Genomic DNA, 25,429 nt, shown 5'->3' with positions numbered 1-25,429 from the left:
TTTTTAAGGCAGAAAAAAATTCTATATATTTCTTGAATTGTTTTTTTTTTGGGGGGGGGGGGGGGGGTGTGTACGTTAAATTTAACTTAAGCTGGGTATGGGTTACGACGAAAGTAGTTTTCAGGCTTTTAAGCATTAGAAATCAAAGTCCAGAATCATAAAGCCTACACTACGTACGTACGAACTGTTCATTTTCCTTTTATTGGGTCTAAAACTGGGCCCAGGGCCCACATTAAAAGTACCAAAAGTAGGCCCAAAAGTACATACTATACTATACAGGATTATACAGCCCAGTAAGTAAAGAAGCCCAATACGTTCCGTTTGACTATTGATTGACCATTTTTCTTTGTATAAAATAAAGCCTCCAGAGCTATCTGGGAACGCCACGTTCCAGAGTGGTCGAGTCAGTCCGACACAGCAAGCACTGTGTAGTAAAAGCCACGTTTAATTCTTCTTCTTCTTCTTTCCATTTCCATTTAATATTATCTCTCTCTTTCTCAACTTTTTACCTTCTTTGTGTACAAATTTTGGAGCCATCTTTTGGGTCTTTTGGAGAATATTCAGAGATATGGGTGATGCAGTGTTTGAATTCCTTGAGAACGGTGACGGTGACAATCGGGAAAATAGCAGAAGAGGGATTCAGAGTCAGAGTCGGAGTCAGATTCAGAGTCTTGTAATAGATATATACCCTTTGAGTAGCTACTATTTTGGGTCCAAAGAGGCAATTCTCTCCAAGGATGAGACCATGGCTGATCGTGTTCGGAGATTAAAATCCAAGTATTATTATGCTCTCCTTTACTTATTAATTGGGTTTCTTTTTTTTTTTTTATTAACTAAATTTTAAAAGTTTGATGTTTGATTATTATATTGTTTGTAGCTATTCTGCTCATGGATTGAGGACTTGTGTAGAAGCAGTTATTCTGGTTGGTTCCATACTTTTATTTATTTATTGTTTAAATTAAAATTTTAAAGTTTTTTTAGAGGTAATATGTTGCTTGCTGGATTAAATTACCTTTATATTTTTGTACTGATTTGATAGGATTTGAATACTTATTAAAGTTTCACAATCTTGTATAATTGTAATTTTTTGTTAAATTGTTTTCTTTTAATGAACAGTTTAAGTTGCAAGAAGAATTGTGCTGCAGAGAAGAAGTTAGATATTTCATTAGTAGATGGCCCTTATGTTTAAGCAGAATTACTCTTCCCTCTTCACTTTGAAGTTTTAATTATGGATTTAAATTAATAACCTGACACTGTTAACGGAAGTTGTACATAGTAAGACTATATATGTTTGTTTGGTCAAATTTAGGAAATATTTTCAGTACAGTTTAGGAAAATAAATGAGGGTAAAGACTCACTGAAGAGGTAATTTAACACAATTGATTATCCTGACTACCATATTATTTGGAAATTATATTTGGTTGCCCTTAAATTCACCTTGTGTTTAGCTTTGAATTTGAAGGTAGTTAGCAGTTGGTCTATTATAACTCTCTTATGAGGAAAAAATTGTTGGCTAATTCCTTTTATTAGCTCAAACTGGAAATCTTGAAAAAGAAGTAAAACAAAAATTCTTGGTGGGAAAAAACTTTACTTTCTCTTTTTCATTTGAAGAAATTTAATTGTTGATATGTCAGGTGGAGCTGTTTAAACATCCTCATATGCTGCTTTTGCAAATAAGAAACTCCATCTTTAAGCTTCCGGGGGGTCGGTTAAGACCTGGAGAATCAGGTAAATCATATGGCGACTGGCTTTGGTATGTTCAAAATCTTAATTAGGATTTACTACCATAAATGTTTGATTCTCTTCAGAGATTAATGGATTGAAACGCAAGTTGTCAAGGAAGCTGTCGGGGAACGAAAATGGTGATGGTACAGAATGGGAGGTATAACACCATAATTTTTTCTTTTACACATATCATATTAATGTTTCTTATTATCTCAAAAACTGAATACAATTGTCAATTTGTCATGTCATGTTTAGGTTGGAGAATTCCTTGGAAAGTGGTGGAAGCCGGACTTTGAAACATTGCTCTATCCATACTTGTCACATAATATTAAAAAGCCTAAGGTACTTAATTGCTCTTCTCAGTCATGTATTTTGCTTCAAGTTCTGATTTATATATGTTTCTCTTTGTATAGGAATGCACAAAACTTTACCTTGTAAAGTTGCCTGAAAGTCAAGAGTTTATCGTACCGAAAAATCTCAAATTGCTTGCGGTTCCTTTGTGCCAGATTCATGAAAATCACAAGGTAACCAACCAAACAAACTACTTTTACTATACTTCTAAGCTCATGAGATCTAATTTGCTCTTTTTATCCTAATTTCTAAATATTCAAGTTAAGTACTTGTGTTTCGTGTGCATGGTACTAACTCATGTCATATGTCTTCTTTATTTCTTTTGATGTTCTTGCTGTTGTGTTATGTAGACATATGGACAGATAATATCAGGGGTCCCACAATTGTTATCCAAATTCTCCTTCAACATTATGGAAACTTAATAACTAAGACACTTTTTTCAAGAAAAAAAACTAAGACACAGAGACGTATATATATAAGTGTGTGTGTGTTTGTGTCTGTTGTATGATATTGAGTGAGCGAGTGAGTTTTTACCTTATATACCTTGGTTTCAGCCTTTCAGGGAATCTTTGATTATACATGTAAATTTCTTTATGGGAAAACGACAAGTGAGTTGTATTATTTTGTAAGTTTTTTTTTTCCTTTTGGAACAATTTATTTTGTACTATTGTACTCCATTAATAATAAAGATTTTTTTTTTCTTAAGTACACACGTAACTTTGCTTTCTCTCTTTGAACAACGAACAATGAAATTGATAACTTTACTCTCAGTATTTGGGGTTTCTTATAATCATTAAATGAAAGGATGTCATATGTCCAACATGCCGTTTTGCTATCAAAAAAAAAAAAAAAAAAAAAAATAGGTGAGCTGTGTCCAATTTCATCGTAAAGTTTTGGATAAAATTGTCGAAAAAATAGAGAATGTTATAAAATAATATAAAATAATATAAAGTAGATGAGAAGAAAGAAGATGAAGAGAGAAAGAGAAAGTGAATGAGAATTTCTGAGTTCTTTATTCCAATGGGGCGAACCCCTATTTATACAAATACAAGAGTGAGATATTAAGAAACTAAGAAAAAGGGAAACTAAGGAAAAGAGGAATGTTGATTACAATTCATGGTAATAAATAAAAGATTTGGACATCCACATAATTATTAATATTTATAACAGAGAAAAGTTTTTGGATACAATTTCAAATTGGAAAATAAGCTCAGAACATCTTCATAAAAATTGTGCTATATTTAGCACAAAAAGTAATTTTGTGGTAAATTTACACTAAATTTTAGCATTGTGCTCTACTACACAATTGTAAAATTTAATACACTTAATTAATATTTTTATTAAAAAAATAAAACTAATAAATTTAATATCAATTTTATTATTATTTATTATGTAAAACAATAAAATAATAATATAAAGTGCTTCATAATTTAATGTTATAGTTAATTATACTAATAAAATAATACAAATGACATAAATATAATAAAAAGTAGTGCATTTATTATGATGTAAATTTTACATCATAGCAAATGTTGTGCCAAATTTGGTACAAAATTTGCTATGTGTCAAATTTAAATTACTTTTTGGCACCCATTGGAGTATACTTTTTGTTAAATGAGTTATATTTTAGCTTTCTATCAATGAAGATGCTCTTACTAGTATAAATTGGAAATAAAGTCATAGGATGATCAAACAAACATTGTACACAAAACCTTTTCCTCTTTGTTTGAAGTGCGATTTTGAATCGCCTTGCTTTCTCTGTGAAAATCGCCTTTTGAATTTGTCTTCGAGCCGTTCAAGACCACCAGCATGCTTTGAGTTGTCCTTAGGTCGTTGTTCTTTTTAGAGGGGCTTGATGCTTTTGGTTGCTCAAAGTGTTCTCTCTTCGAAACGCTCCCTATTCTCTAGTGGGTTTCTCAACCTTTCGATTCCATTCGACCTAGGAGTCCTCGTAGGGCTTTCCAGCTGTTTTTCCCGGTGGTCCTTTTGTGGTGGCTAGTGTTGGTCTTGGGGTTTTAGTGCGTTTTGTTTCAAGCTTCTCTTCCACTTAGTCTAGAACAGAACTCGTCCTGGTTCTTAAAGCTTGATTAGGGGGTTTCTGGGTTGGATGGCCTGCTTCTGGTTTGATTATGTCACTGTCTCTGATTTTTTTTTCTTTTGGCGTCGATTTTGGTCTCCATCCGCCTGAAACTTTCCTATTCGGATCTAATTTGTGATTGGTAAGGGTTTTGTGACAGTCAGTAGTCCCGTGATCCGTAAGGGGAAATACGAGGTAAACTGTGCAATCCCATATCGTCTGGGGAAGGTCAAGTGTGATGATTCTGAGACTCTGTAGGTATGGGACTACACAGTTGAAGAGAGCTTAAATGGATTGATTGGTACTACCTATATCAACAAGGTACATCTTGTTTTTCGGTAGCCCATCACGAAAGAACTCCACGGTTAAGTGTGCTTGACCTGGGGTAATTTCAGGATGGGTGACCTCCTGGGAAGTTTTCCTAGGAAGTGTGCGAGTGAGGACAAAGCACGCTGAAAACACTCGTGTTGGTCTGTAGGGCCAGTCATCGATCCATGAAGCAGCTAGAGTGACGTACTCGTGTATAAGAGCCATTCATTCCGTGGGTGTAAGGGCTCAATGGAGGCTTGAAACGGGGACGTTACAAATGGTATCAGAGCCTTGACCCAGCCGAAAGTGTGGTCGATGAGGACGTCGGACCCCGTAAGGGGGTGATTGTGACAGTCAGTAGTCCCGTGATCCGTAAGGGGAAATACTAGGTAAACTGTGCAATCCCACATCGCCTGGGGAAGGTCAAGTGTGATGATTTTGAGACTGTGTAGGTATGTGGCTACACAGTTGAAGAGAGCTTAAATGGATTGATTGATGCTACCTATATCAACAAGGTGCATCTTATTTTTCGGTAGCCAATCACGAAAGAACTCCACAGTTAAGTGTGCTTGACTTGGGGTAATTTCAGGATGGGTGACCTCCTAGGAAGTTTTCCTAGGAAGCGTGCGAGTGAGGACAAAGCACGCTGGAAATACTCGTGTTGGTCTGTAGGGTCAGTCGTCATTCCATGAAGCAGCCAGAGTGACGTACTCGTGTATAAGAGCCATTCATTTCGTGGGTGTAAGGGCCCAATGGAGGCTTGAAGCGGGGACGTTACAGGTTTTATATTCCGTTTTTTGGGGGTTTCGTGGCTTAAGTAGTGGTGCTTTGTTATTAGTTGTTGGGATTTTTGGGTTGTATTGTGATGTTTATTTTGTTTGGGTCTGAGTGCTAAGGGTTGCTCTACTTCTGGTTCTCGTTTGTTGGAAGCCTCGAGCCATGATTGGAGTTGCCTAGAACTGTAGAGGTTCGAGAAATTCCTTTGCAGTTCTTTAAATAAAATCCCTAGTTCGGTCGTGGTTTCTAGATTTCCAGTTTCTTAGGGAACTTGAATTTGATACTACCTTGTTGGTACGTATCCTAAACAATTTACATTTTCATTTCAATATAGTTGTTCCTTCTGTCGGTACTGCTGGGGGAATTCTTATGGCCTGGAAGTCTGGTTTTATCTTTGAAGTGTGAGGGTTACTTTGAACCAGATGTCTGACACTGATTACTCTAACCCGAATCACAACTCGTGTCTTCTTTCATGCGTGTATGGACTTCTATATTTTCATAAGAAGAAAGAGTTCTGGTCTGATATGATGAACTTGGGTGATTTTTTTGGAGGTCCGTGGTTGATACTTGAGGACGCCAATTTTGTTATGACGGACTTGGATCAGGTTGGTAGTAGGGGTAAGGATCAATTTGCCCGGTTTATCTCTAATTTGGTTAATGCCTACGATTTAATTGAACTTTTTGTTAAAGGAGATCTTTTCACTTGGGATAATCATAGAGATGGTAGTTACCATATCAAGGCCCTAAATTAAGGGTTGGCTAATGTCACCCTGGTAAAGCCAACGTGGTTGCCGATGCCTTTGACTAGAAAGGGGCAGAGTCAGATGAATACTGTGAAACAAATCTCCCAACAGTTAGCAAATGAGATGACCCAAGCTAATATCGAGCTGGTTGTAGGGCAATTGGCTAATATCACCTTGCAATCTACTCTTTTAGAGCGAACCAGAGAAGCACAATTGCAAGATCCAGAGTTAGTGAAATCTCGAGATAGGGTTTCGGCTGGGAAGACTGGTGACTTTATAGTGGATGAAACGGGAATATTACAATTTACGAATCGTGTTTCTGTGCCTATGGATGATGGTATTAAAAGAGAGATTATGAATGAGTCTCATACAACTCCTTATTCAGTTCATCCAGGGTCAACAAAGTGTATCAGGACCTAAAGGCCATGTTTTGGTGGCCAGGCATGAAGAATGACATCGCTGAGTATGTTGCTAAGTGTCTTACGTGTTAGCAAGTAAAAGCTGAACATCAAAGACCTGTAGGGTTGCTGCAGCCACTGAATATTCTGAAGTAGAAATGGGAAGATATTGCTATGGACTTCGTGGTAGGATTACCTAGAGCCACGGGATAGTACGACTCCGTGCGGGTAATAGTGGACAGGTTTACAAAGTCAGCGTACTTCTTGCCTGTTCGGACGAACTTCTCCATTGATCAGTATGCTGAGTTATATGTTAGAGAAATTGTCCGTTTTCATGGTGTCCCAAAGTCCATTATTTCGGATAGAGATTCAAAATTTATATCAAGATTCTGGGAGAGTCTACATCGAGCTATGGGTACTCAGTTAAATTTTAGCACAACATTTTATCCTCAGACGTATGGACAATCCAAAAGGACTATTCATATCTTAGAAGACATGTTACGGGCATGTGTGCTTGAGTTTGAAGGATCATGGGTAAAGTACCTTTTCTTGATCGAGTTCTCGTACAATAACAACTATGAGGCAACAATCGGGATGGCCCCTTATGAGCTTTTATACGGAAGAAAATGTAGATCACCTATTCACTGGGATGAAGTGGGTGAAAGAAAATTCTTGGGTCCCGAGGCTATTCAGAGAACAAGTGAGGCAGTTGATAAAATCAGAGCGTGAATGCTCGCGACTCAGAGCAGACAAAAGAGTTATGCTGATCCAAAGCGTCAGGATATTGATTTTTAGATCGGGGACATGGTGTTTCCCCGAATATTGTCGATGAAAGGCATTAAACGCTTTGCTAAGAAAGGGAAGCTTAACCCAAGGTTCATTGGACCTTTTGAAATCCTCGAGAGGATAGGGTAAGTAGCGTACAGGTTGGCTATGCCCCTAGCGCTGGCAGTTGTACATGATGTGTTCCCTGTTTCAATGCTTCAGAAGTATGTCTCAAATTCGTCCCAGATTCTGAGTTATGAAGCATTGGAACTTCAGCCAGATTTATCTTATGAGGAACAACTGGTGCAAATACTCGACAAAAGAGAGAAGGTCTTGAGAAACAAGACGATTGCACTGGTAAAAGTATTATGGAGGAATAGTAAAGTGGAAGAGGCAACCTGGGAACTCGAGACAAATATGCAGCAGAAATACCCGGAGTTGTTCAGGTAAATTTTGGGACGAAATTTCTATAAGGAGGGGTAATTATAATACCCTAAGATTAAAAAATAGATTAGCAAAACCTAACTAGATAATTGCGTATTATCATGGAATTATATTATTATATAATCTATTATATGTGAATTAATATGAGATATGACATGTTAAGACCCCGATGGTGAGCCAGGGGCATTTTAGTAATTTTGACACGAGAAGGGTAAAATTGTGAATTTAATTTATTTACGTGCTTATGGACTATATTATTATATATTATACATGTTATGTCTTTTTTCAGGTGTGTTCTGACAAGTTGGAGCGGTATAGTCACAACTGGGTATTTTGGGTCGAACCGTGTTCGGGGTCGAAATATAGTTTTGGGAATTATTTATTGGCATTTTATTAATATGTGTATAATCTGAAAATTAATTTAATGATGTGTTATGTGATAATGACATTCTTACCCTTGTTTCATGCTTTTGAGGTTTGGTGGCCCTAGGGGCAATATTGTCATTTTGGCTTTTTGGCTTATTATTAACAAAAAGGAATTTTTGGCAAATTAGGGATTTATTTTCTGGTGTTATTCAGCCCCTAGACCTAACCCCCTTCTACTTCCCTCTCTTTTGTCTTTTGATTTGCATCCTCTTCAAATTGGTTTTGATTGATGTTCAAGCTTGGATTTTTAAGGTGCTAAAGCTTGACTTTCTTGCTAGAGGCTTGAGGTAGTGTTCTAGTACTTTAATTCTAAGTTGTTGTTGCTGAATTGAAGTTGATTAAACATGGAATTTGTGGTAAATGTTCTTGAGATGCATGTGTGTAGAAGTTAGTGTGATTTTGATGTGCTATGCTTAATTGTGTTAGAGGATTGGAGTTGAATGCTTTGTGATGTGTTTCGGAGAGATTTTTGAGGTTAGGTTGGTGCTTTAATTCTGTTTTTCAGCTGAGAATTTTATGTTGTGTTTGAGCTTGAATTTGTGGGACTTAACTCAATGTTTGGAGCCTAACCTTTGTGTTCTTTAATCTGAACTTTGATGGTCTATATTGTTGAATTTTGATGTATGGAATGTGTGTTTCTACTCTCTGAATAATTATTATAAACCTATTTGATGGTTTGAGAGTTTGATTAGGTTTTGGGCATGAATTGGTGTGTTTTGGCTTGAATTTTTGAGCAGGAAAATGGAGGTTTTCTGGGTTTGGAACTCAGGGGCCGCGGCCCTGCTTTTGGGCGTCATGGCCCGCCCCTATTTTGTGGCCTGGGATTCGAGCCCAAGTGTCGCGGCACAACCTTCGTTTTTGGGTAGATTCAAACGCGTTATTCGAATCCTCATAACTTTATGATCCGAACTCCGTTTTGGGAGTTCTATATATCATTGGAAAGCTCGTTCCGAGCTCTATGTGAATATATGTGATTTAAATGCCAAATGTTATATTATGTGAAAGTGGAGTTAGGGATTGACTCTATATTTGAAAATCCCAGATATTGTGACTAGGACTACCGACACTTGGTCAAGAGCACCCGAGGATTTGGAATCTACACGTTTGCGGGACATCAGGTAAGACTGTAGATTGCACATAGAGTTAAGCGCGGTGGCGCTCATGTTTTATATTGTGGTTGTGATTAATTAAGAACTGGGATTAGGGTTATTACCCTAAAATGAGCAGTTATATGGTCTAGGGTTATTACTCTAGTATTTAAAAGATGTTGAATGTTATGCCATGTTAAATATGTTGGAATAAAGAATTATGCGTCTAAGGCATAATTAAGTTAGACTCGGTAAACTAGTACCTTGAGTTTAATTTTAATGCGGTCTACGGTTATTACCCTAGAATATTATGAAGGTAAGAAAGCAATGATATATGGTAATATTATTAATCCAGTGAAGACATGAGTTAGGGTTATTACTATTAATATATGTTATTTGAGCATATTGTAATGCGTTATATGAGTGACTACTTAGTATGCAAGTTAGGGTTATTACCCTAAGATTTTATATGTTATCGTATATATTGATTGTACGCATGTATGATAAGAGTTATGTGAATAAGACATAACTAGGTTAGACCTGGTATATATCACCAGGATAAACCACCGAAAGAACGTAATGTATGGATTACGTATATATATGAATAGAGTTATGTGAGCAAGGCATAACCAGGTTAGACTCGGTAATTATAACCGAGATAAATCCTACTAAGGCCTTATTGTAAATAGACGTGTGAGTGTAACACGTAGGTCTATGTCACATAGACATATATAGGCGTGTGAGTGTAGCACGCAGGTCTATAGCAAAGAGACAAATAGTGCGGATGCACCATTAATTATGTGTTATATATAATTTGACTTTAAGAGTTATGCGTTCAAAGCATAATCAGGTTGGACTCGGTAACTAGAACCAAAATGAACTATTCTGAGGCCTTATTGTATATAGACGTGTGAGAGTAACACGTAGGTCTATACCACATAGACATAAATAGGCGTGTGAGTGTAACACGCAGGTCTGTGTCATACAGATAAATGATAAATAACATTAATAATTATGTGATAAGTTAAGTATGATTATTGATATTTTATACTGTCCTGCTGAGCTTGGCTCACGGGTGCTCTACTGTGCAGGAAAGGATAAATCTGTCTCTGATCAGCCATGAGTGCGGGAGCTGGGCGATGTATGTGCATGTTCGGGCCACACTAGACCAAGCGGGTTGGGGTCTACCAGTGATGAATTGTTATAACTTTGTTTTGCCATTTAGGTCAGCTATTGAGAAAGACTTGTAATATTTTCTAAAATATTTTTGGGATCCCAAAACAAGTAATTTGGTTGTAAAGTTAAAGTTATTACAAGTTTTATTTTCATTCTGATTTCATTTAAAGTTTAATTTCTCGCGCTTATTTTATTTAGTAATCCCGTTTAGGGGATTAGGTTCCTTAATCATGTTGGGTAGCGTGCCTAATTGTTAGGGTGTTACACCTTTATTTGTTGAATTGTTGCTGAAATTTTTCTGGGTTTCCTCCTCTCATAGCCGAACCCCCCTTTCCCTCTTAAACTATCTCTTTCTTTGATTGAATGTGTGAGTTGTTGCTTGGATCAAAGCTTAATGTGGTAATCTTTGTGTTTGTGTTGAGGTCGACATTTTAATTGATTTATTTTGAATTGCAAGTTAAAAATATACTCTATGTGTGAATATGTTCATCTTTGCATGTGTGTTGGATTAAGGGGATAATCTTGTTGTTCTTGGCAAGTATGTGTTGCAAAGTTATGGAATTGTTCTTAATGATTTTAAGGCATGTGTTTAAGTTATTTTGAGAGTATTTTTGTGTAATTAAGATGCTGATTTTTATGGTTGTGCAAGCTCTTGATTTGAGATTTTTGCTGTAGTTAAAGCTTGTTGAAATTGATGATTTTGATGCATATTTTGGTGTTGTTGGAGAGTGAATTAGGTGTAATTCCTCTCTAATTATTTATTTTATGTTAGGAGAAAATTTATTATGATTGTGGGCTGGTCTAGCATGAAAATTGTTATTTTTGGATGTTTTTTGGTGGCTGGAAATTGGGTTTCCTTGGTTTTTAAACCCAGTTGCCGCGACCATTTTATGACAGCTTATTGTTTTTTTTTTGTTTTTTTGTTTTTGTTTTGGCCATAACTTTTGACTCGGGACTCCATTTGGGACATTATTTATATCGTTGGAAAGCTCTTTCCGAGCTCTATGTGAATATCTGTAATTTAAATGCCAATTTTATATTTTTTGGAAATAGAATTAGGGATTAACCCTATACTTGTGTATCCTGGGATTGTGATTAGGATTACCAACACTTGGTCAGGAGCACCTGGGGATTTGGAATTTCTATGTTTGTAGGACATCAGGTAAGACAGTAATTAGCGCGTAGATATATGCGCAATGACACCTATATGGAATATGATATATATGAGTAACTAGAAACTGGGTTTAGAGTTATTACTCTAAAATGAGCGGTTATATGGTCTAGGGTTATTACCCTAGTAAGTAAAAGATTTTGAGTGTGATGCCATGCTTAATATGTTGGAATAAAGAATTATGCGCCTAAGGCATAATTAAGCTGGACTCGGTAAACTAGTACCTTGAGTTTAATTAAATGCGATCTAGGGTTATTACTCTAGAATATTATGAAGGTAGGAAAGCGATGATGTATGGTAATATCGTTAATCCAGTTAAGACATGATTTAGGGTTATTACCCTCAATAGATGTTATTTTGAGCATACTGTAATATGTTATATGAGTGATTATTTAGTATGTAAGTTAGGAATATTACCCTAAGATTCTATATTGTTATAGTATAAATTGTAAGCATGCATTTATATTAAGAGTTATGTGTATAAGACATAACTGGGTTAAACCTGGTATATATCACTAGGATAAACTACTGAAAGAACGTAATGTATGGATTACGTATATATATAGATAGGGTTATGCGAGCAAGGCATAACCGAATTAGACTCGGTGACTATAGCCGAGATAAACTCTACTAAGGCCTTATTGTAAATAAACGTGTGAGCGTAACACGTAGGTCTATGCCACATAGACATAAATAGACATGTGAGCGTAACACGTATGTCTATGCCACATAGACATAAATAGACGTGTGAGCGTAACACGTTGGTCTATGCCACATAGACATAAATATGCGTGTGAGTGTAACACGCGGGTCTGTGTCATACATACAAATTTGAAATGACACTAATATTTATGTGATGTGATATTTATGATTATTGATAAATATACTGTCTTGTTGGGCTTGGCTCACGGGTGCTCTACTGTGCAGGAAAGGGTAAATCTATCTCTGATTAGCCATGAGTGCAAAAGTTGGGCGATGTATGTACATGTCCGGGCCACACTAGACCAAGCGGGTTGGGGTCTACCAATGATGTACATTTGAAACTCTAATTTTGCTGCCTAGGTCGGCTAGTGAAAAAGGCTTGTAATATTTTGTAAAATATTTTTGGGATCCACAAACATGTAATTTTTGATTGTAAAGTTAAGTTTATTACAAGTTTTATTTTTAATCTATTTTGGATTAAAGTTTAAATTACCTGTGTTTATCTTTCTAGTAATCCCGTTTAGGGGATTAGGGTTTCTTAATCACCTTAGGTATCGTGTTTAATTGTTAGGGTGTTACAGTTTGATATCAGAGCGTCAAGGTTTTTAAACTTCCTGTAGATCGGCCGAACATGTACAGTCATCGTCAAAGACAAGCTCGACTCATGGTGCAATAAGTGTTGAGAGTAAATGCTTTACTGCTTATATGATCATATATTTACCGCTTTCCATTTTAGGCAGTATGCGAACATCTAGAGTATTTATGTGATATATGATGCCATGTTTAAAATGTTATATGATAAGTGTTTATTTAAATGGAATGAATAGTTAAGTTAGGGTTTAAGGCAATAAGTGCGTAAGTGTGGTATTGGTGCCTGACTCGCCGGGGGTTGTTGATTACTGGGCTGTTTGTAAAATGGACCCTCCATAATCATCTAGACCACAGGGCGGGCTAGTAGAGCCCGGTGTAGACCAAACCAATCCACCGGCACTGCCTGCGCCTCTGCTAAATCCAGGGGATAATGCAAGGGTTGGCAATGCTAATCCGCCTGCTGAATGGCAGCAGATGTTTTAAGAAATGTGAAGTATCATACTTCGTAAAGAGGAAGAGTTGCATCAGTTGAGGCAACCGGCACCAGCTACCCCTGTTGAGCAAGTGTTACCACCTGCACCTGTGCCAGTGGTGGGTAATCAGGGGTTTATGATGCCACATAGAGACTCCGTGTTTGAATGGTTTGTGAAGCTGCAACCTCCAACTTTTCTGGGAGGTACTGACATAATTAAAGCTGAGCAGTGGATGAGTACAATCACCTGTATCCTTGATAATATGAGGGTAACGGGAACAAAGAGAGTAAATTGGGCAGCTTTTATGTTACAAGATCATGCCCGCGTCTGGTGGGATATAGTGGGGCAGACTCGTGATGTCAATGTGATGACTTGAGAAGAGTTCAAGAGTCTGTTTGAGGAAAAAAATTTATAACATCATTGTGAGAACTTCACATATGGAGGATTTTGTGAAGCTAACTCATGGGAAAATGTCTGTGACTGAATACACTCTAGAGTTTGATCGGCTGTCCAAATTTGTTGGTGATCTGGTGCCTACAGATTTTACCAGGAAACAGAAGTATGTGAGAGGACTGAATGCCACAATCAGTCAGGACTTGAAAATTACCACTACCCATGACACTTTGTATAAGAAAGTGGTAGAGCTAACCTTAATTACTGAGGAGGCTGAGCAACATGTATTAAAGGAGCAGACTGCAAAGGATGCCATCATGACATCGAATCCTTCTACTAGTGGTAATGTCAGTAAGGGGACCGATGGTGGTAACCCTGATCACAAATGGAAGGCTGATGCTTTTAGAACATCTGGGGGTAATAAAAAGTTTCGGGGAAACAGAGGTGGCCATTAGGGTCACGAATCCTCTTTTAGATCCTATCTAGAATGTCCAAAATGCAAGAAACACCATCAGGGTGAATGTCGGGCCAAGGCTACTGTAATATCTCAGAAAATAAATAATATTTAAATGGACATATTTTATTAAATATGTAATTACTTGGGAAATGAAGTAGGATTATGATCTTACTTAGGTAATTGTTGAGCAATTAATTAATGAAATACGTTATTTTGGGCCCGGTAATTGTGGAAATTTAGCTATGTGGTTAGCAATGTCACGACATTAAATGAAAGAATTATTTTGAGAATATCCCGGATTAAGTTAGAATTTTATTAGAATGTCGGATTGGGGAGTTAGTAAAAATTACCAAAATGCCCCTAGGTTATAATTTTAGTTTTAAGTTTTTTTTAAGGGTAAATTAGTCATTTTTCTTTTTTATGTTTTGACTTCTTGACTTTTCAATTGTTGGTGGGCTGATTGTTAGTAAAAAAAAAAAAAAAAGAGAGAGAGACACTTATTTAAAGTTCTTCCAAGGCGAAAGCAAAGCCAAAACACATAACTTCAGCTCTTCTTCTTCTTCCTCTCTTAGATTCTTGAAGCATTTGGAAACCAAGGAAAACTCATTTCTTTTCTTCAATTTCTTGAGCTAATCCTAACCACAGAAGCTAGCTAAGTGGAGGTATGATCCTTACACTCTTCCACTTAATTAATTTCTTTGAGTTTAGTTAGGTTTTGGTAAGGTTTTCATTTAATCTGGAAATTTGGGGTATAAACTGAGGTTAGGGTAGGTTCTTAGGGTTGATTTGAAACTTGTTTGAATGAAGATTGAGTGAGATTAAGGGCTGTTCAATTAAATAGGTGTTGAAAGTGATGTTTAAATGCAATTGTCAAGTAAGATGTTGATTTTGAGTTAAATGGTGAATTGTGATTAAATGATGTGTTGAATATGTTATATTTGGTATATTAAAGCTGATTACGGGAAGTGCAAATTAGGTACGAAATGGTTTTGGTTCGGGCGGGGAGAAAAACCGGAAATTTTACGGTACGGCGACGACAGCGGTCGGTAGGTTGGTTATATTTGTATCATAGCAGGTCGGCCGGTTACGACGAGGAGAAAATTTCTCGGGTTTTTCTCTGAACCGTGTTTAGCTCGGAGTTGAACCTAGTACCTGCCTTTGAATAATTTTGAGTTATTTGAATTATTATATAGATGGTGAAGGCTAAGTCTAATCGGTTTTAAATTAGGGTTTTAATCCGGAATATTATGCTAAGGTATTTATTGTATTTCAATTGTCGTGACATAGGACCGGGATTGCCTAGCTTGCTTTTCCACCCAGGTCGGCCATATTCTTGACTTCTGAATTAAGGTGAGAAAAGTGGTAAGCACCGTATGTGGTTAAAAATCGATGAATGAATGGAGGTGACCTTAATTATTATCATGATGTTGATTAAAGCTTATTAAGCCTAGGTTATGACCTAGGGTTGGAAACGGTTATTACCGTTATGAGTAATTACTCTTGAAACCGCGGTTAGGTTTCTTACTTATCGTTTGCTTTATCGGGCAACGATAGTGACATATTCAGCTCGTATGTGACGAGTGGTAAAAAGTGGTACTTTATTAAGTACCAAGAATGTGTGATGTTCAAAGGAATGATTATTATTATCGAATAGTAAGTAGACATAATGACACGAGATTAAGTTAATAATTGTCTTCTTTCAATTATTGTTTTGATCACTTTCTTGCTGAGTCTCTGTGACTCACTGGTGCTTTATGGTGCAGGTAAAGGAAAGGCCAAAGTCGAGCAACCATGAGTTTATGGTCGCGACGGCAATGTACATACGGCGATAGGCGACCAGGTTTACAAGATGCTGTTTATTTTGATTGTATTTTGGAAAATATAAAGCTTATGTTGTAAAATACTTTGAAATCAGTTTGTAAATATTTTGAAAACAGGGGGACCCCATAATTCATGTTACTTATCTTTTGTTAAACAGTTTAAAGGTTGAGTTTTAACTATCAAAAATTTAATTACCCACACTTTTAGTATAATTACATCTTATATAAATATCGGTATTTTAAATAAAGTGCACACACGTGGCGTCCCTGTTGGACAAGGCGTTACAACATGGTATCAGAGCGCCAAGGTTTTTAGATCCTGAAGACTGGTTTGATATGTACATTGGGGCACAACGAGGACACGATCGACTCATGGTTTAGTAAGGCTTTAAGTTAAAAGATAGCTTGTTAATTTTACGATTACACAGTTATTTGAATTATGTTGATATCGGAATGGTGTGGGAAGAATTATAATATATGGAAATACTTATCGGACATTGTTATTACTTGGAATGTGATCGCGGTGTATAGTTATGCACCCGAGGCGGGCCCAGGTAGGGGTACCATGAGCTGGGCGGCCTCGGGGGCTGCCGTGAGGGTGAGAACCCTTTACCACCACCTAATTGGGAAGAGTTATATCTTTGCTATGCAAGAAACTATTCGGCGACGGGGTGAGCAAATCGAGAGAATTAAGAGAAGCGGCGAGCTCGGCTGCTCTAAATCTTAATCACGATCCTCGGCACCTCTAGTAGTGCCACGGATGCGGGGAATCGTTTGGAACCATTGTATGAGCGGTTCGGAAGCGAGAATCGCCGGTGTTTGAGGGTGGTCTTGATCCACTCAAGGCGGAGCAATGGATGAGTATGATAACATCCATTTTCGATTTTATGCGAGTTGAAGATAATGACCGAGTCGGTGTGCCTACTTTATATGCTACGAGATGATGCCGTATTTGGTGGGAGATTGTATCTCGGGGCCATGATGCGAATAATATGACACAGGAAACTTTTCGGGCCTTATTTTTGAGAAGTATTATAATGAGTCTATTAAGGCGGCAAAGGCGAGAAGAGTTTATACGGTTAACTCGGGGTAGTATGGCTGTGACGGTATCTACTAAGTTTGATCGGCGGCAAAGTTTGCCTCGGATGAGGTAATGCGGAAAGGCTGCTTAGAAAAGCAAAGTTTATACGGGGCTTTTGGATGAACACATCGCCGGGATGTGATTGTTGCTTCTAAACAATAGGGGTTGCCGAACTTATGCTCGAATAGTTGAGTTGGCTTTAGTTTACGAGGTGCGAGAGGCTCGAGATACGAAGAAAAATATTGCCGAGAAGAGATTCATGGAAGCGAAACGGCAGTCTTGGTTCGGGTAGAGTGCGATCTTGGTGACCGCGGGAAAAAGACCTAGTGAATCATCGTGCGGAGCCCAAACAAAAGATTCCGGGGTAACCGAGGTTTCGTCGTAGTGGGAACGGCGGCGGACTTTTCTGAATGTCGAGGTGTAAAAAGCATCACACAGGCGAGTGTCGAGGCTAGGGCTGTTTCCCTGTGGAATGGTGGGTCATATGAAGAGAAATTGTCCACAATTGCTACGGCTAGAGCAAAAGAAGGATGATACACACTGCTCTGCCAGTGTTTGCCACGACTCAAGTGCGGGGGCGTGCGGGGTCCTTCGTGACGGTCGGCTTTACATTCTTTGGTACTTTATTATTTGTGTTAATTGATTACAGTGCGACACATTCTTATATTTCAAGTAGAATAATTGAGAAGGCTGAATAAACCTAGTGATGTGCTTTCTAGAGGTTTTGGAACCTTGTTGCCCTCTTTGGGGAGTTGGTTATCTCCGGCGGAGTGGGTTCGATCCTTCCGGTGTTTGTGGAAGGAAGAGAGTTATCAGTTGATCGATAGAATTAAATGCGGAGGATTTTGATGTTATTTTGGGGATGGATTGGCTTGCTAAATACAACGCCACCATTGATTGTAAATGAAAGATGGTAACTTTTCGGCCGAGGGCGGGGACCCCTTTGTATTTGTGGGTAAGATGCAAGGATCTCGGATTCCCTTAATTTCGGCCCTTAAGGCAAGGGATTTGTTGTGTGAGGGGTGCATTGGTTTCTTGGCAAGTGTTGTGGATATTTCCGGGGAACCACTAGCGGGGACGGAGCATGTCCCGAGTGGTTCGAGAATTTACGGATGTGTTCCCGGAAGAGTTACCGGGGTTGCCACCAAAACGTGAAATTGATTTTGAGATTGATTTAATACCGGGGAGGCTGAGGCACAGCTATCGAAAGGCTGCCTACGGATGCTTTGCGGAGGTTTGAAGAGTTAAAAGTTCAATTACAGGGGATGATGGATTTAAAATTTACTAGACCTAGTACTTCACCTTGGGGTGCACCAGTTTTGTTTGTGAAAAAGAAAGATGGAACTTTACGAATGTGTATAGATTATCGGGAGTTAAACAAATCAACAGTGAAGAACAAGTACCCTTTACCAAGAATAGATGATTTATTTGATCGAGTTGCGGGGGTAAGGCTTGTCTTTTCTAAGATTGATCTTCGATACGGTTATCATCAGCGAGGATTCGAGAGGAGGATATTCCCAGACGACTTTTCGGACCGGTATGGTCATTATGAATTCACTGGTAATGTCCTTCGGATTAACAAATGCCCCGCCGGCATTTATGGACTTGATGAACGAGTGTTCAAAGATTTTACGGATGATTTTGTTATTGTCTTTATCGATGATATTCTAATTTATTCGGACTCGGAAGAGACTCACGAAAGACATCTTCGAATGGTATTACAACGTCTCAGGGAGCATAAGTTGTATGCCAAGTTTAAGAAATGTGAATTCTGGTTACCTCAGGTGAGTTTCTTGGGGCATGTGGTGAGTAAAAATGGTATTTTAGTGGATCCAGGTAAAGATTGAAGCGAGTTCGTGACGGCCTCGACCTAAGTCGGCAGGCGAAGTTAGAAGTTTCACTGGGGTTAGCGAGGGTATTAGAAGATTTGTTGAGGGCTTTGCAAAAGATTTCTACGCCTTTAAGCGAGTTGACCAGAAAGAATTGTAAGTTTGTTTGAATCGACAAGTGTGAAGGTAGTTTCCGAGGAATTGAAGCAAGGTTGATTACGCTCTGTGCTAACCTTACCAAAAGGTGATGAAAAGTTTGTGATTTATTGTGATGCATCCAAACAAGGGTTAGGTTGTGTTCTTATGCAGTCAGGGAAAGTGATTGCTTATGCATCCAGGCAATTGAAGGAGTATGAACAACGATATCCTACCCATGATATTGAATTAGCGACGGTTGTCTTTGCACTAAAAGTTTGGCGTCACTATCTATACGGTGAGAAGTGTGAAATTTATACGGATCACAAAAGCCTCAAGTACTTTTTCACTCGAAGGATTTAAATATGAGGCAACGACGATGGTTAGAGCTGAGTCAAGTGTTGCGAGATTCTCTGCCACCACAGTAAAGCAAATGTGGTAGCGGATGCTCTAAGTCGGAAAGGACCGGGGCAAGTTTGTGAACTAAAGGAAATCTCGGCAAAGTTGGTGAGGATATGACGAAGCGGGAATTGAATTTGTAATTGGAAAACTTGCTAATATCACCATACAATCTAATCTATTGGAAAGAATTAGAGTAGCCCGACAAGGTGACCTTGAGCTACGGGGACATAAGGTTTAGAGGTTTGGATTGGCAAGGGACTTTTCGTGCTTATCGATGGGTTGTTGCGATACAAAAACGAGAATGCGTATCTTAGGTTGATAAAGAAATCGGACAAGAGATTCTTGATGAATCTCATACTACACCGTACTCCTTACACAGGAACAACCAAGATGTATCATGATGTGAAAGCTTTATATTGGTGGCGGGCATGAAGAGGGATATTGTTGAATATATGTCGAAATGCTTAACTTTGTCAACAAATTAAAGCAGAACATCAAAAGGCAGACGGGTTTGCTTCAACCTCTACAGATTCTGAATGGAAATGGGGAAGACATCACCATGGATTTTGTGGTAGGATTGCCCGGAAACGAGTGAGGGTATTATGATTCTATTTGGGTGATAGTGGATCGATATACGAAGTACTGCTCACTTCCTCCGTGAGGACAACGTATACGGTGGATCAATATGCTTGATTTGTATATTAAGGAGATAGTTCGACTTCATGGTGCCCCAAAGTCGATAGTTTCGAGATCGAGATCCAAAATTTACATCCAAATTAAGGGAAAGTTTACGAAGCAATGGGTACTAAGTTGAAATTCGGTACGGCTTTTCATCCTCAGAAATAGATGGTCAATGCGAAAGGACTATCCGGATACTTGAGGATACGTTGAGGGCATGTGTAATGGACTTTGAAGGTTCTTGGAACAAGTACCTACCTCTGATTGAGTTTTCTTATAACAATAGTTATCCGAGTACCATTGGCATGGCTCGTATGAGATGCTTTATGGAAGGAAATGTCGATCACCTTTATTCAGGATGAGGATGAAATTTGGTGAACGTAGGTACCTTGGACTGAAGGCATTCAAAGAACGAGCGAGGCTATTGAAAAGATACGAGCTCGTATGCTTGCTTCCCAAAGTAGACGGAAAAGCTACGCGAGATCCAAAGCGTAGAGATGTTGAATTCCCGAGTTGGGGATTTTGTTTTCTTCGGGTGTCCCCATGAAAGGAATTCGAAGGTTCGAGAAGAAAGGAAAGTTGAGTCCCGAGATTTATTGGTCCATTTGAGATTCTTGAGAAAGTAGGTCAGGTAGCTTATCGGTTGGCTCTACCTCTGCTTTATGCAGGGTTCATAACGTGTTTCATGTCTCGATGCTTCGGAAATATGTATACGATACAACTCATATCTTAAGTTATGAAGACAATGAGCTTCAAGCTGGGCACATGCGTATGAAGAACAACCGGTCTGAGATCTTAGACGGAAAGAAAAGGTGTTGCGAAACAAGACTATTCCACTAGTCAAAGTGTTGTGGCGGAACAGCAAAGTTGAAGAAGCGACTTGGGAATTAGAGTCGCAGATGCGGGAGTTGTATCCCGAGCTTTTCAGGTAAATTTCAAGGACGAAATTCCTATAAGTGGGGGATAGTTGTAATATCCCAGAAAATAAATAATATTTAAATGGACATATTTTATTAAATATGTAATTACTTGGGAAATGAAGTAGGATTATGATCTTACTTAGGTAATTGTTGAACGATTAATTAATGAAATACGTTATTTTGGGCCGGTAATTGTGGAAATTTAGCTATGTGGTTAGCAATGTCACGACATTAAATGAAAGAATTATTTTGAGAATATCCCGGATTAAGTTAGAATTTTATTAGAATGTCGGATTGGGGAGTTAGTAAAAATTACCAAAATGCCCCTAGGTTATAATTTTAGTTTAAGTTTTTTTTAAGGGTAAATTAGTCATTTTTCTTTTTTATGTTTTGACTTCTTGACTTTTCAATTGTTGGTGGGCTGATTGTTAGTAAAAAAAAAAAAAAAAGAGAGAGAGCAACCTTATTTAAGTTGCTTCCAAGGCAAGAAAGCAAGCAAAACACATAACTTCAAGCTCTTCGTCTTCTTCCTCTCTTCTTAGATTCTTGAGCGTGGAAACCAAGGAAAACTCATTTCTTTTCTTCAATTTCTTGAGCTAATCCTAACCCTAGAAGCTAGCTAAGTGGAGGTATGATCATACACTCTTCCACTTAATTAATTTCTTTGAGTTTAGTTAGGTTTTGGTAAGGTTTTCATTTAATCTGAAATTTGGGGTATAAACTGAGGTTAGGGTAGGTTCTTAGGGTTGATTTGAAACTTGTTTGAATGAAGATTGAGTGAGATTAAGGGCTGTTCAATTAAATAGGTGTTGAAAGTGATGTTTAAATGCAATTGTCAAGTAAGATGTTGATTTTGAGTTAAATGGTGAATTGTGATTAAATGATGTGTTGAATATGTTATATTTGGTATATTAGATTACCGGAAGTGCAAATTAGGTACGAAATGGTTTTGGTTCGAAATTTGGGGGAGAAAAACCGAAGATTTACGGTACGACGACAGCCGTCGGCCAGGTTGGTTACTATTTGTATCGAGCAGGTCGGCCGATTACGACGAGGGGAAAATTTCTCGGGTTTTTCTACGGCAATGTTTAGCTCGGAGTTGAACCTAGTACCTGCCTTTGAATAATTTTGAGTTATTTGAATTATTATATAGATGGTGAAGGCTAAGTCTAATCGGTTTTAAATTAGGGTTTTAATCCGGAATATTATGTTAAGGTATTTATTGTGTTTCAATTGTCGTGACATAGGATCGGGATTGCCTAGCTTGCTTTTCCACCCAGGTCGGCCATATTCTTGACTTCTGAATTAAGGTGAGAAAAGTGGTAAGCACCGTATGTGGTTAAAAATCGATGAATGAATGGAGGTGACCTTAATTATTATCATGATGTTGATTAAAGCTTATTAAGCCTAGGTTATGACCTAGGGTTGGAAACGGTTATTGCCGTTATGAGTAATTACTCTTGAAACCGCGGTTAGGTTTCTTACTTATCGTTTGCTTTATCGGGCAACGATAGTGACATATTCAACTCGTATGTGACGAGTGGTAAAAAGTGGTACTTTATTAAGTACCAAGAATGTGTGATGTTCAAAGGAATGATTATTATTATCGAATAGTAAGTAGACATAATGACACGAGATTAAGTTAATAATTGTCTTCTTTCAATTATTGTTTTGATCACTTTCTTGAGTCTACGCTGACTCCGCGGTGCTTTATGGTGCGGAGTAAAGGAAAGGCCAAAGTCGACGCAACCATGAGTTTATGGTCGCGTGACGGCAATGTACATACCGGCCGTAGGCGACCCGATTCTGACGGGGATGCTCTATTTTGATTGTATTTTGGAAAATATAAAGCTTATGTTGTAAAATACTTTGAAATCAGTTTGTAAATATTTTGAAAACAGGGGGACCCCATAATTCATGTTACTTATCTTTTGTTAAACAGTTTAAAGGTTGAGTTTTAACTATCAAAAATTTAATTACCCACACTTTTAGTATAATTACATCTTATATAAATATCGGTATTTTAAATAAAGTGCACACACGTGGCGTCCCTGTTGGACAGGGCGTTACAGCTACGTTCCATATTTTATATGGAATGTATGAATTGGATGTCCCAGGATTACCTGGACAGATGTGTAATCGTGTTTATTGATGACATCCCGGTTTATTCTGAATCAGAAGGGGAACATGAGTTGCATCTGGGATTAGTATTGCAACAGTTACAAGATCATAAGTTGTACGCTAAGTTTAAGAAGTGTGAATTCTGGTTATCTCGTGTCTCTTTCTTGGGGCACATAGTGGATAAAGATGGGATTATGGTTGATCTGGCCAAGATTAAAGTTGTTCGGGATTGGCCAACACCAAAATTGACTATTGAAGTTAGGAGCTTTTTGGGTTTAGCTGGGTATTATTGTCGATTTGTTGAGGGTTTCTGAAAGATTGTTGTACCCTTAACGAAGCTGACCCGAAAGAACTTGAAGTTTTTTTGGACTGATCGGTGTGAGAAAAGTTTTCTAGAGTTAAAGCAGCACTTGATTACCGCTCCAGTGCTAACTCTTCCTTCAGATAAGGAAAAGTTTGTTGTTTATTGTGATGCCTCGAGACAGGGTCTCGGTTGTGTTCTTATGCAAGCTGGAAAGGTAATTGTCTATGCTTCTCGGCAGTTAAAAGAGTACGAGCAAAGGTACCTTACTCACGACTTAGAACTCGCAGCAGTATTATTTACGCTAAAGATTTGGCGGCATTACTTATATGGCGAGAATAACATTGTTGAAAGCTAAGGACCTGATGAGTAGAGGTTGTTTGGGATTCATAGTTACTGCAGTGGATACCAGTCAACCTGTGACATTTGGACCTGAGAATACAAGATTGGTTTGCGAGTTCCTTGACGTCTTTCCAAAAGATTTACCGGGATTGCCTCCTACTCGGGAAATTATATTTGTAATTGAGTTGGTACCGAGAGCAGATCCAGTATCAAAAGCACCATATCGAATGGCTCCAGCAGAATTAAAAGAATTAAAGATACAACTGCAAGAGTTACTGAATCTGGGATTCATTAGACCGAGCTACTCACCTTGGGGTGCTCCGGTATTATTTGTGAAAAAGAAAGACAGGTCTCTGCGAATGTGTATTGATTACCGAGATTTAAACAAGCTTACCATCAAGAACAAGTATCATTTACCTCGAATTGATGATCTGTTTGATCAACTGAAGGGGAAGACGGTCTTTTCCAAGATCGATCTTCGCTCAGGCTATCATCAGTTGAGAATTCGAGAGGAAGATATCCCAAAAAATGTATTTCGTACTCGGTATGGACATTATGAATTCCTTGTGATGTCTTTTGGACTCACCCATGCCCCAACAACATTCATGGATCTTATGAATTGGGTATTCAAGGATTACCTGGATAGATGTGTGATCGTATTTATTGATGAAATCTTGGTGTATTCGGAATCAGAAGAAGAGCATGAGTTACATCTTAGAGCGGTTTTGCAACGATTATGGGATCATAAGCTATATGCTAAATTCAAAAAGTGTGAATTCTGGTTATCTCGGGTCTCTTTCTTGGGGCACATAGTAGATAAGGATGGGATCATGGTGGATTCGGCCAAAATTGAAGCTGTTCGGGATTGGCCAACACCAAAGTCAGCTACTGAAGTTACAAGCTTTTTGGGCTTAGCTGGGTATTATCGTCAGTTTGTTGAGGGTTTTTCAAAGATTGATGTACCCTTAACGGAGTTGACCTGAAAGAACCTGAAGTTTGTTTGGACTGATTGGTGTGAGAAAAGCTGTCTGAATTTAAAGCAGCACTTGATTACCGCTCCAGTACTAACTCTTCCTTCAGATAAGGAAAAGTTTGTGGTTTATTGTGATGCCTCGAGACAGGCTCTCGTCTGTGTGCTTATGCAAGCTGGAAAGGTAATAGCCTACGCTTCTCGGCAGTTAAAGGAGTACGAGTAGAGATACCCTACTTACGATCTAGAACTCACAGCAGTGGTGTTTGCGCTAAAGATTTGGCAGCATTACTTATATGGTGAGAAATGTGAGATCTACACTGATCATAAAAGTTTGAAATACTTCTTCACCCAGGGAGACCTGAACATGAGACAGAGACGCTGGCTAGAGTTGGTAAAGGATTATGATTGTGAGATCCTTTATCACCCTGGTAAGGCCAACGTGGTTGTTGATGCCTTGAGTAGAAAAGGTCAAAGTCAGATAAATACAATGAAGCAGATCTCCCAACAGTTAGCAAATGAAATGACCAAAGCTAAAATTGAGCTGGTTGTGGGGAAATTGGCTAATATTACCCTGGAATCTACTCTTTTGGAGTGAATCAAAGAAGTACAAGTGCAAGATCCAGAGTTAGTGAAATCCCGAGATAGGGTTTCGGCTGGGAAGACTTATGACTTTACAGTGGATAATACGGGAATGCTACAATTTATGAATCGTGTTTGTGTGCCTATGGATGATGATTTTAAAAGAGAGATCATGAATGAGT

The 25,429-nt window shown here is 38.2% G+C and overlaps 1 protein-coding gene across 1 annotated transcript; it reads left to right on the top strand.

The window, feature by feature from the left end:
• The first annotated feature begins 369 nt into the window (after positions 1 to 369).
• LOC133031670 (pre-mRNA cleavage factor Im 25 kDa subunit 1) lies at positions 370 to 2,786 on the top strand. The gene is made up of 7 exons (XM_061105186.1): positions 370 to 777; positions 878 to 923; positions 1,635 to 1,728; positions 1,809 to 1,882; positions 1,981 to 2,067; positions 2,139 to 2,249; positions 2,427 to 2,786. The coding sequence occupies exons 1-7, from the start codon at positions 569 to 571 to the stop codon at positions 2,496 to 2,498; spliced, it is 693 nt and encodes a 230-aa protein (XP_060961169.1). The 5' UTR covers positions 370 to 568; the 3' UTR covers positions 2,499 to 2,786.
• Positions 2,787 to 25,429: the final 22,643 nt, after the last annotated feature.

The sequence above is a fragment of the Cannabis sativa genome, chromosome 1, assembly GCF_029168945.1.
Source record: "Cannabis sativa cultivar Pink pepper isolate KNU-18-1 chromosome 1, ASM2916894v1, whole genome shotgun sequence".
NCBI classification, from domain to species: Eukaryota; Viridiplantae; Streptophyta; class Magnoliopsida; order Rosales; family Cannabaceae; genus Cannabis; species Cannabis sativa.
The sequence above is the reverse complement of the archived record's forward strand: the minus strand, read 5'-3'. Positions and strand labels throughout refer to the sequence as shown.